The 12,677-nt window shown below is 45.0% G+C and overlaps 1 protein-coding gene across 1 annotated transcript; it reads right to left on the reverse strand.

Annotated features, from left to right (window-relative positions):
- Nucleotides 1–11,216: 11,216 nt before the first annotated feature.
- PtA15_3A173 (uncharacterized protein) lies at nucleotides 11,217–12,340 on the reverse strand (the record flags this gene model as incomplete). Its single annotated transcript, XM_053167115.1, has 5 exons — nucleotides 11,217–11,359; nucleotides 11,444–11,752; nucleotides 11,840–11,913; nucleotides 11,994–12,060; nucleotides 12,145–12,340. The coding sequence occupies 5 exons, from the start codon at nucleotides 12,338–12,340 to the stop codon at nucleotides 11,217–11,219; spliced, it is 789 nt and encodes a 262-aa protein (XP_053018364.1).
- Between the last annotated feature and the right edge of the window lie 337 nt (nucleotides 12,341–12,677).

The raw sequence follows: 12,677 nt of genomic DNA on the forward strand, positions 1-12,677 counted from the left end.
GTAATATAAAAGGGGGGGATCTTTCCCCCAAGATTATTACCATACAAACCCGTGCACCTTACTAGAATCATAGTGAGTGGGGTTTTACAATAATCAACTAACCTTTCTTCTTTTACAGCCTCAGTCCCTTTCGTGTATTTTCCTAGGTACAGGTGGGTGTTATAACACCTGTAACCTAGAAGATAAGAAGCTCATTCCTTATAAGCTACGGCGCCTGGCTCAAGTTATTGCCATGTCCCCTTACATTTGTAAGGGAGCTAGCCCCTCAGCTGTTCAGCGTCGAGGTGTGGTTTCTTCCCATTGGTCTTTAAGGTTATAGTGTGGCCCCTCTTTCCGCTGGCCGCTACTCAGCTGCTACAGCGCGCATAAAAACCCATCAACTCCGTGTCACCTAAGAGACCAGAGCTGACATTGAGTAAAAGAGAAGATCTGTGCTCAATGAATTCATACACAGGGTTTTTTTTTTTTTTGACTTACAGTCAGCTCTCTGAGCCCTTGATTGCCGGCACAGACCGGCCAATGAGACCATACAACCCTCTGGATGACCGGTACAGACCGGTCATCAAGGGGATATGTACAACGCCCTGGATGACTGGTACAGACCGGTCATTGAAGGGATATGCACAACCCTCAATGACCGGTCTGTGCCAGTCATTGAGGGGACTCAACCTGACTGGCGGGTGCTCTTTGGAGACATCTGAGGTGGATTTGTTGTTGGGCATGTTGGGACAGTTTTTCCTAATGCTTGTTCGGGGGTTGCAGCCTTGGTTTCATCCATCTCTTCTCTACTCACCGGCGCATTGGTGAGCACAGTCCTCAAACTAGCTACACCTTAGGCAAGGTGGGGTAATTGAATGAGGGCCCGTGTTAGATTATGAATCTGGTAACTCAGGCTTCGTAGCTTAGTGGTAAAGCAGGCACCTAGAGCTAGCCCAACCCGGGTTCAAGTCCTGGTGGAGCCATTCCTTTTCTGACAGATTTACAGTCTTGAGCTCAAAGAGCCAAGTGTACCTGCAGAGGAGAGAGCACACTAGCGGGTTTAGGAGAGCCTTAGAGCATCCAGATTCTGGGAGGATGTTATATTATGAATCTGGTAACTCAGGCTTCGTAGCTTAGTGGTAAAGCAGGCACCTAGAGTTAGCCCAACCCGGGTTCAAGTCCTGGTGGAGTGTCAGCCGGGCTACCATTCTAGAATAGAGCCCCGCCTGCAGCTCCGGTAGCGCAGCCAAGAGCACCGTAAACCGGGTGCAGAGCAGACCGCAGCGCGGATCTCTGCGCAGCATAGATTTGTTTTAAATTGTTTTAAATATTACAAATAGCTTCCTAGAGAAGCTAGACACCAACGGGACCGCCGCGCGGTCCAGAATCTCTTCTGTACAATATATCCCAACTAGGTACAAGTAACAAAAACAAGGGAGCATGTATAAAAAGACCCACTCAGAAGACCCACGTAATACTCAGCAGACAGCCACTGGTTGCGCGAAAACTACGTGGGCTTGTTAGCGGCTAAATCACTCAGCCACGCGATACAGAGTACTGTAGTACCTGGTCGCATGGAAACAACAGCCGCCAGTAGGCGGCTAAACAATCAAGCCACGCGACTCAGAGAACTACAGTACCTGGTCGCGTGGTAGCAATCTTCTTCCGAGCTCCGTCGCAGCAACAGTAGCGGAAAGACTCGGACACGAATCGCCGAAGAGCTCCGCATAGGAACCGACTCCTAGTGATCCTCCACTCGAGAGCAGAGGATCTCTAGCGTGTCATTTCGAGTAGAACTCTTTAAACGAGTTCCGAGAAGAAAGAATCTTCCTTGTGACCGGTATCCAAGAGATACGGGTCTTGCGAGTAGCAAGACCAGTAAAGAGGCTGTGCCTTCCAAAAAAATGTATTGGAAGGCCATCCAGGAGAATAGCGAGCCGACGAGCCTCCCAGAAACAGCATAAAAGCCGGTGTTGGGAGGACTCTGGCTCCCCAGAATCGTCAATCACTTTAACCGCCCAGCAGCGCACTACTTCGCCGAACATATTCGTTGATCAGTTCGCTCTCAGCTTGTGTTAGATTGTTTTTAGATTCATTGCTCGTCGCTGGACTCCTGCTCCAACAGTAAGTCCAGCTCATTTTCTCTTTATCATCTCGGGAGTAATCCCCATCAATTATATACTTGGGAACTTGTCGAACAACCCCCGCTTGTCGGACCCCAGACAACACAGGACATACTACCCCTGCTTGTCAGGCCCTGTAAGAACCGCCCCGGAGGGCACCTTAACCATTCCGCTGCTCTCGCGGCCCCTCCGTTACATCCCATCAGGGATATAAATCTTTATAAACCATCATCTTACCGCATCTACAGACGCGCCCACTCGCCGCAGTCACTCGTGTAGCTAGAGGACTTCGTGTCTTGGCATCACCGAGCCTGACAATTGGGGGTCTGGCCGGGAACTTATCCCAAAAAACCAGAAAAAATCCTACTATTTCGTCTATCTGACGATTAACCAAACCAAACCTACCTCTAAAATTCTTTTAGCTTACATCACCGTTAGATTGTGTCTAGAAAACTCTGCAGTTTGAGCACGGCGCGCTATATCGCACCATTAGATTGACCTTTTAGTCTAGTAAAGCTCAAAAACCGCGCTCTTTCGCGCGCAACTTACCCCTGAACAATTCTGAAGCTACTAATCCTTCAGAATTATCTCCTATCATCTCTTTACTCGCTTTTGAACCTCCCTAACTTGCTTTTTGCGTTCTTATTTTTCCACATCAGTGGCTCATTTACAACAGAACGCCGAGCTGATTCAATATTACCTCCGCTATCTTAAACTCAGAAACGAAGAGTTTATTAAAAACTACCAGCCGGACGACTTTGAAAAGTTAACCTGCGAAGAAAGAATCCAACTCGGCACGATCCTAGTTGAAAAGAGCAAGAAAAAAGATTTAGAGGCTCGAATCACTCTGAACTTTCTACTCAACGAACACCGGTTGAATAGAATTCAAAGAAAAAAGGAAAGAAGTAAATCGCTTTTTTTTTTGCGTACTTAAAAATTTACTTTGAAAAATTCTAACAAATTATTGATTCTTCCGCTTAGTGGCCGAACAAAACAAGGAAAAAACAAGCTCCTTTACTGCAAAAGAAGCCGAGAAGTTTGAGAATCCCGTATTAAGCGATTCTGAAGCGGACGAACTCGGTTAGTCCAAGTTTCTCTTGCAAATAATCCGTATAAAAACACTAAAACATAAATAAATAAATAAAAAAACATAAACTAACATGTCCACCCGATCGAGCAGACCCGATCTCGAAGGACCTCTGTCCACCCCCAAGAGGCATCCTAGACAAGCCACCGGCGGCGGAAGCCGAGGAAGTGGCGGAAGAGGAGGAAGCCGCGGAGGAGGAGGAAGCCGCGGAGGTAGCCGTCGAGCCTCCCAAGGAGAAGACTCCGAAGCTGAGCTCCCTGAAGTTCAAGAAGAAGAACCCAGCTCCGGTTCCGAGTACCTCGACGACCACCTCGACCAATCCGGCGAGGACTATCCTCAAGACGAAAGAACAGCTAATCAAGCTGGACAAGACCAAGGACTTAGTCCGCGACCACGTCCTGAACTGGCAGGAGTGTGTAGCTCTCCAAGCGAAAGGAGGAGCGACAGAAGAGCTGCGAACAGCTCTCCGCAGAGCTCAAGAGAGCCAGAAAATGGCGCAGAAGTTGATGGCTCAAAAACAGCTAGAGTCTTACGTCGAGGGTTGGAATCCTTGGACGGTGATGAAGCAACTCTACCCAGCCAGAAACACCGGGAAAAAGCGCAAAGCACCCCCAACTCAAGCAGCCAGAGACAACGTCATCCGATGGAAGCGTCTGATGAAGGTGGCGGACACACTAGACAAAGCTTACGATCACCTACAATAGACAGAGACTTTATTTTTTCTTTGTTTGAGAATGTATACAGTAATCTAGACAAATTACATTACAACTCAAATAATTACCATAAAACTACTGTCTCCAAAATTATTGATTGTTATAAAGCCACGAGTAACATGATTGAGACCGGCGTAAAAAAATCTCTGGAATTGTCCCAAGAACCTTTTGTTAAGATCCCAGAACTGAGAGAAATAGTTCAGAAAACTGAGAGAGAACTCCGTGACATAGTTAAAACTGTTGCTGCAGTAAGAGACTCCAATCTCACAGCGCAGGACAAATTAACTGATCTTGACATCAGCCTGGCGGACTTCAAAAATGAAGTAATCACCATGATTAAATCTGAGATAATGGTAGCTCAGCGTGAGCGTGAGGAGCACCAATCTGCTCAGTTACGAATTCTAATTGACCTTGTCAGTAACCAGGATGACACAATCAAAGAAGTTGCCAAACAAATCACTCAGTCTGTTTCGGAACAAATTAGCACTTTGAAACTTGAGATTAAGTCCCTTAAACAGGCAGCCTCTGGGATTCAAACTCCGCCCCACATGACCAATAAGGCGGAATCCATTGTTCAAGAAGAATTACAATTTAATAACCCTTTCTTGAACACAAAAGAGAGAGTCTTTCAAAATAAAGAAAGATCAATGCCTCCCAAAAAAGAGGAACCTGTTGAACAAACCCCTCCTTACCAAAACCAAGCAAGACAGACCACATCATATTTGAGCAACTTTGATATTTTCGCAATGAACAAACTCTTGCCACCCATCAAAGAATGGCCCAAATTCACCGGCGAAGGAGAATATGATCACATATACTTTATGAATTACATAGATCATCTCCTTGAGTCCTACGAAGCGTCAGATGAAATAGTGACATCCAGATTACCCCGATTGTTTGAAGGCATGGCCTTAGATTGGTTTGTAGGAAAAAAGAAATCAGTTGGCAAAATCAGCTGGAAGGAATGGAAGAAACTGATCCACTTACAATACGGCACTGACGTCTGGGAAGATAAAATGCTTGCCGCATATGAAACCGATTTCTTTGACCCTATGAAACATGTGCCTTACAAATGGTGCTTGACACAAAAGAAGAGAATTGACTGCATATATGATCAACCTTCTCAAAAATTTGTCACCAAGAAAATATTGAAAAAGTGTCGGGGTGACTTAGAGCATGATGTAATGTGTCGCCTGCGGGATCCTGACGTAGACTTAGCAGAGTTAGCCTCAGTTATAGAATTGGTGATTGCTGCAAAAGGTTTAGATAAGAAGCCCAAATCTTATGAAGAAAGAAAGAGTGCTGTGTATAGAGATAATGCGCCCACCGGCACAAAACCTGCTGAAACTGCGCCAAAGAAGGCTAATATTCCTGAGTGTTATAATTGCGGGGAAAAGGGCCATAAGAGACCTGAGTGCCCCAAACCCCGCAGAAGGATTAATAACATTGAGGTGTTTACAGATGACGAAGGCGACTCTGACACTGGATCCCAGTTTGATATAGTACATTTTGAAAATGACCGGGAGAGTGTCACCGGGGATTGTGGCTCCGAACCAATAGCCCGCTGCAACGTGATTCAAGCAGACTTGGGTGACCCCCTTCACATTACAGTAATCCAAGGTGATTCAAACTTGCCACAAAAATGGAACCCTTCCGCTGGAGTCGGACATGTATCTGATGCCAAATTGATGACTAATAAGCCAGAAGAAGGTATGAGTTATACCCTAGGCAAAACAAGTTACACTACTGTTCTCTATGATGGTAAAGAAGTTAAAGCTCTCCTAGACATTGGAGCCTTCTGTTCATGTACCAGTACCAACTTGTTGAGCCGGTACTATCCAAGATGGCGGGAGAAATTACTCCCAACCCCGCGTGCCAAGTTTAGTAGTTGTAATGCTGCACTTAAGCCTATAGGAGTTGTAAAGATGCCACTAATTTTCCCGCACACCAAGGGTTCACTTAGACTACATATAGAATTTGTAGTGTTAGAAGATGCTGTGTGTGATTACCTAATCTTGGGGAATGATGCATTCTGTCTTTACGGGATAGATGTTTTCCAAAGTAAAGACAGGTTCTACACTATAGGTGGAGATTGGAAAAGGAAGTTTGAGATATGTAACATCAATTTTCAGAGCCCTGTAAAAGGAAACCAAGACGAGAAAGAGCTGAACCGTTTCCGTCAAGATTACATGTCTCAAGCTGCTGTCAGTGACACACTGAGCAAAGACCAACATCTAGATGTGTTAAAAATTTGCTTTGAACATGAAGAAGCTTTTTGCACAAAAGAGGAGCCCATAGGCAATATCTCCGGACATGACATTGAGATAGAACTTACTTGCAAACCTCCTTATCCCCCCGCGCTAAGGAGAGCGGCGTATCCCTCGAGCTCTAAGTCCCGCGAAGCACTAGAAATTCACATTAAGGAACTTCTAGAACTTAAAGTATTGAGGAAAGTAGGCCATAATGAGCAAGTGGAAATAACTACACCAGTAATAATAGCATGGCATAATGAGAAGTCCCGCATGGTAGGAGACTTTCGAGCGCTTAACAATTATACGAAAGCGGATAATTACCCTATCCCCCGTATAGACCACTCGTTACATAACTTGGCTAACGCGAAGTTTATCACGACAATGGACGTGCTTAAAGGTTTCCACCAAATTCCTATTAAGGAAGAGAGTAGGCAATTTATGAGAATTATCTGCCACTTAGGTGTTTACGAATATTTGCGCATGCCTTTTGGTATTAAAAATGCGCCGTCCCACTTTCAGCGTATGATGGATACCATATTCGGATCTTTTATCCGACAAAGCTGGATGATGGTGTATATAGATGACATCATCATATATTCTACGGACTGGGAGGAACATCTTGAGAAAATAAGATTAGTACTCAAAACGGCAATAAAATCCGGTTTGAAAATGTCCATTAAGAAATGCAACTTTGGATTCAAAGAACTTAAAGCCTTAGGCCATATTGTCTCAGGTTTATCACTAGCTATAGATCAAAATAGAGTGGCGGCAGTACTACTCAAACCTATGCCACAGACTATTACGGAAATGCAGTCATTTCTTGGATTCTGTAGCTATTACCGTCAACACATCCCTAGGTTTGCAAACATAACCAAAAGTTTGTATGAACTATGTAGCAAGGATGTATTTTTTGAGATGACCTACGGGAGAGTAGAAGACTATGAGCAGCTAAAGAGACTCATAACCACTGCCCCTGTCTTAGCTCAACCAGATTACGCTCTACCATTCATCCTGTACATAGATGCTTGTTTTGAGGGAATAGGCGCCGCGTTACACCAAGAATTCATTATAGATGGAGTACCGGTAGAAAAACCAATCTTGTTCATATCAAGACAAGTCCGTAAAACAGAGATGAGATACGGCGCTAGTCAGATGGAATGTCTCTGCCTTGTTTGGGCATTAGAAAAATTACACTACTATCTGGAAGGTTGTAAAATCATAGTAGTCACCGACTGTACTGCTGTGAAAACTCTCATGAATATGAAAACACCTAACCGTCACATGCTCAGATGGCAAATCGCAATTCAGCAATATAGAGGCCACATGACTATAATTCATAGAGCGGGAGCTAAGCATACTAATGCCGACGGACTAAGTAGATGGGCTCTACCCAATACTCCAGATAACCCAGCGTACGACCCAGAAGATGAGGATGTATTTCCAATCTTAGGCATTCATGTATGTGACATTGATGATGTATTCTTCGAAGAGGTCAGAGTTAGTTACAGTGAAGATATGGAGCTAGTTAAATTAATCAATATATTGGACAATGAAAACAGCGCGCCAGAATTGATTGCTAGTCTACCGGAGAAATGGCTGACTCCTTACAAAGCCGGACAATTCACACTCTTAGACGGCATAATTTATTTTCGCCATAGACATTCTAGCGTAATTGTGCTAAGCAAAGAGAGTCACATAAAAAATATGTTACAAGAATGCCATGACAATGTTGGTTCCGGTCACTTCTCCGAAGAGCGTACCGTTGAAAGAGTCAAACAAACCGCCTGGTGGATTGACTGGAAAACCCAGGTTAAAGAATATGTTAAGTCATGTGAAATTTGCCAGAAGTCTAACAAGCAAACCGGCAAGAGATTTGGATTATTACAAACCATTGCGGAACCAAAAACGCGGTGGGAAATAATCAACATGGATTTTGTAACTGGCCTACCCCCTGGAGGACCTTTCTCCTACAACTCTGTTCTAGTAGTAGTAGACAGGTTCTCAAAAAGAGCCAGGTTTATCCCGCATCATAAAGATGATACAGCTATGGAAGTAGCCATATTATTTTGGAATAGAATAATGGCTGACGTAGGTATCCCAAAAATTATTATAAGTGACAGGGACCCTAAATTTACATCAGAATTTTGGCGAAACTTGCATGATATGCTGGGTACTAAACTAGCTTTTTCCACTGCATACCATCCGCAGACAGATGGCCTAGCAGAACGCATGATACAAACATTAGAAGACCTACTCAGAAGGTTCTGTGCGTTTGGATTAGAGTTTAAAAACAGTGACGGGTACACGCATGATTGGGTCAACCTGTTGCCAGCATTAGAGATGGCATATAATAGCAGCAAACATTCTACTACAAAAGAAACGCCCTACATCTTAGAAAGAGGATGGATACCGCGGTTACCTAAGGATACTATTAATGATAAATTACCTGTAGCCCACCCAACCGCCGCGGACTTCAAAAAGATGTTAGACGCAACAAATTCTCACGCAGCCAGATGTGTCCAAGAAGCAGCAGAGTATAGTAAAACTCGCTGGGACAAAAGTCACAAAGAACCTGAATTCCAAATAGGAGATCCAGTGCTTCTGTCCACAGTGAACTTTAATAATCTGGGAGGTAGCAGAAAACTGAAACCCGCGTTTGTGGGACCTTTTGTCATTAAGAACCTACACGGTAAAAATGCAGTAGAAGTAATTTTGACAGAAGAATTCAGTAGGAAACACCCTGTGTTTCCCGTAAGCCTTATCAAGAAATATGTTGCAAGAGCAAATGAAGTGGTCCCCAAACCGTTACCGGTACCCATAGAAGAACCTTCAAAGAAAGAACAACTTAAGGTACATAAGATCCTCAAAGATAAAAAGGAGAGGATTTCAGGAAAAGATACAAGGTTATACCTTGTAAGATACAGAAACCAATCTGCAGATAAAGATGAATGGCTGCCAGAAGACAACATCCCGGACGGTGCAATTCACCTACGTAGCTACAGAGCTTCTAAACGTAAATAATTTTAGAAAGTCAGCTAAGTTAAGAGTAACTTATCTTGGTGGTGGGGAATGTCAGCCGGGCTACCATTCTAGAATAGAGCCCCGCCTGCAGCTCCGGTAGCGCAGCCAAGAGCACCGTAAACCGGGTGCAGAGCAGACCGCAGCGCGGATCTCTGCGCAGCATAGATTTGTTTTAAATTGTTTTAAATATTACAAATAGCTTCCTAGAGAAGCTAGACACCAACGGGACCGCCGCGCGGTCCAGAATCTCTTCTGTACAATATATCCCAACTAGGTACAAGTAACAAAAACAAGGGAGCATGTATAAAAAGACCCACGTAATACTCAGCAGACAGCCACTGGTTGCGCGAAAACTACGTGGGCTTGTTAGCGGCTAAATCACTCAGCCACGCGATACAGAGTACTGTAGTACCTGGTCGCATGGAAACAACAGCCGCCAGTAGGCGGCTAAACAATCAAGCCACGCGACTCAGAGAACTACAGTACCTGGTCGCGTGGTAGCAATCTTCTTCCGAGCTCCGTCGCAGCAACAGTAGCGGAAAGACTCGGACACGAATCGCCGAAGAGCTCCGCATAGGAACCGACTCCTAGTGATCCTCCACTCGAGAGCAGAGGATCTCTAGCGTGTCATTTCGAGTAGAACTCTTTAAACGAGTTCCGAGAAGAAAGAATCTTCCTTGTGACCGGTATCCAAGAGATACGGGTCTTGCGAGTAGCAAGACCAGTAAAGAGGCTGTGCCTTCCAACAAAATGTATTGGAAGGCCATCCAGGAGAATAGCGAGCCGACGAGCCTCCCAGAAACAGCATAAAAGCCGGTGTTGGGAGGACTCTGGCTCCCCAGAATCGTCAATCACTTTAACCGCCCAGCAGCGCACTACTTCGCCGAACATATTCGTTGATCAGTTCGCTCTCAGCTTGTGTTAGATTGTTTTTAGATTCATTGCTCGTCGCTGGACTCCTGCTCCAACAGTAAGTCCAGCTCATTTTCTCTTTATCATCTCGGGAGTAATCCCCATCAATTATATACTTGGGAACTTGTCGAACAACCCCCGCTTGTCGGACCCCAGACAACACAGGACATACTACCCCTGCTTGTCAGGCCCTGTAAGAACCGCCCCGGAGGGCACCTTAACCATTCCGCTGCTCTCGCGGCCCCTCCGTTACATCCCATCAGGGATATAAATCTTTATAAACCATCATCTTACCGCATCTACAGACGCGCCCACTCGCCGCAGTCACTCGTGTAGCTAGAGGACTTCGTGTCTTGGCATCACCGAGCCTGACATGGAGCCATTCCTTTTCTGACAGCCCGTACTCTGGCAATCTACTGATCTCTCTTACTGAGTTGGTTAATTCTTTGTGACTATTTTTGCTTGGTTAATTTCTCAGAGGATATATGTGGCAGTACATACAGATAAAAAAATACAAGGCTCTTGAATAGTATCTTGCGCTGACAAGCAGTCAAAAAAAAAAAACAGGAATGTTGTCCTGTGAAAATTGTACAAGGAAGAGAGTGAAAAGAGGCATAAAAACCCATTCTTGGTGCGCCAGAATGGGGAGGTACGGTCGTCCCTCCTGACGGAGGCTCGCTTCGCGAGTTCAGCCTACCCCCTGGGGGCCCCAAGTCTTGAGGGACTTTGTTAAGTTTGATTCCAATTGTAATCCAAGCTAGTTAGCCCAGGCTAATCTAGCCACGGATGTGGATGCTCTCAGATAGTCCCGCACGGTGGAGATGCTCTAAGCCTTGCATGCACTTCACGCATGGCTCTCGCCAGCAAGTGCTCGCGAGGCTTTGTTAAGCTAGAAGGCAGCAGGCGGTGTTTAGCTGAACCTTTTTAATAGGTTACTTCAACAATGCTTCTATGCACAGTGACTGTGCAAAGAAATATTGTTAGGTACTTTGGGGGAGTTTGAATGGTCATTATCCTGAAGCATCTTGCATGTCAACTGACAGCAGTTGCCCAACTTTTTCTTGTAGTGCGCTGCCCACCCTGTTACTGATACAGAGCACAAAGGGAAAGAAAGATTCAAAGACAAAAATCATAAAGTGGTTCTAAACATCCCAATTGTTGTGACAATCAATAAAGCAGAGACAACAAAGGTGGTGAGGCCAATCGACCTTCTGCTGTGAGGAAATTTTCCCGTTTGTAAGACTTGCTGAACCCGAAAATATCTATGCGTACCTGAAGATTGGGACCCCCAAAAACCGAAATCAGTCCACAGTTGCGCGTAGGAACAGAAAAGGTGATGCAAAAAGAGTTACCCACCAATGAAAAGAAAGAACAATCCAATGCACACATAACAATTTCCGATCACGCTGGCAAGACTTTTAGTCCGTTTTATCGAATCAACATTTTCATGAATCTCGTCGATTACGGATTGAAGGTTGATCAAATTCTGATTGATTTGGTTGAGCGAGAATTGAATTGAGTTGGATGGGTCAGAAAGCCCAGACAAATTTCCACTTGAAAATGATGGATGTGATAAGGGATCGATGATTGGTTGGACCAAGGTAATTATTTTTTTAACTTGAGCAACCTTGATTTGTTTGGAAAGTCGTGATAATTGAACAAGTGCTGTACATTGTCAAAGCCGAAGACATCGAATGCGATAAGTTTAAGATGATGTTTAACGGACGACTCAAAATCATAAGCAAAACTCACCGATGCCTATGGACGTTAGGCTCAATGAAGTCCTGAACCAGGCCAGAAAGGTTCGCTCATTGGCTAAATGGTCTCTATTGAAAAAGAGCAGAACAATAGGTAAGCAAACTGAATGCTGTTTTGAAAGTTGACGCCGATGAATAGAGACACCAACCTGGCAACACTTGACTTGTTTTCAAGCCACGCAACGGGTGAGAGCACTTTTGACCAGGATTTCAACCCTGCAATTAACACGGGTGGAAATAAGCGGGGTTCAGCACTAGCATCAGCTAGCAGATGGGATACATAGCTTGGAACAGGCATACAATGTTCAGAAGTTTGTCCAGTCTGAGTTTGATTGTTCAATGGATGCTGTGAATCAATGGGCGATTGAAGTTCTTCATGTTCCTGATGATGGCATGGAGTTGATGCTCGATCAATCGGGCAAGCTTCCGTCAGCCCTGGCACGTTTTTGCGTCTTTCGTCAGTTTCCTGGGTCGTGTCCGTTGTACTATGAACCATGGAAAGTCTCCGTCGCTTTGTAGAGCTCCTTTAATAGGGCTTCGTTTCCGTTGATCAAAGGGTGTCATTGTCATGAATGTCTGTACATTTGTCAGCTGCGCTTCGGGCCTCCGAAACTCCGAAACTCTGTTGGCTCGCGTCTTGTCACTGCTCGGGGAGCCTACCTGTCACATCTGTGTAGTGTGACAGTCCTGAGCAAATATATTCTGCACGGTCCGAGAGAGGTCCTCGAAGCCCATCGGATGCTCTGCCGGACCGGACCTGTTTCGGATCAATACCCGATGGGTTACATGTTTGCCAACAGTCGCATTTCAACAGGATTTATCCGCTTGTCCCG

The sequence above is a fragment of the Puccinia triticina genome, chromosome 3A (assembly GCF_026914185.1).
Source record: "Puccinia triticina chromosome 3A, complete sequence".
NCBI lineage: Eukaryota > Fungi > Basidiomycota > Pucciniomycetes > Pucciniales > Pucciniaceae > Puccinia > Puccinia triticina.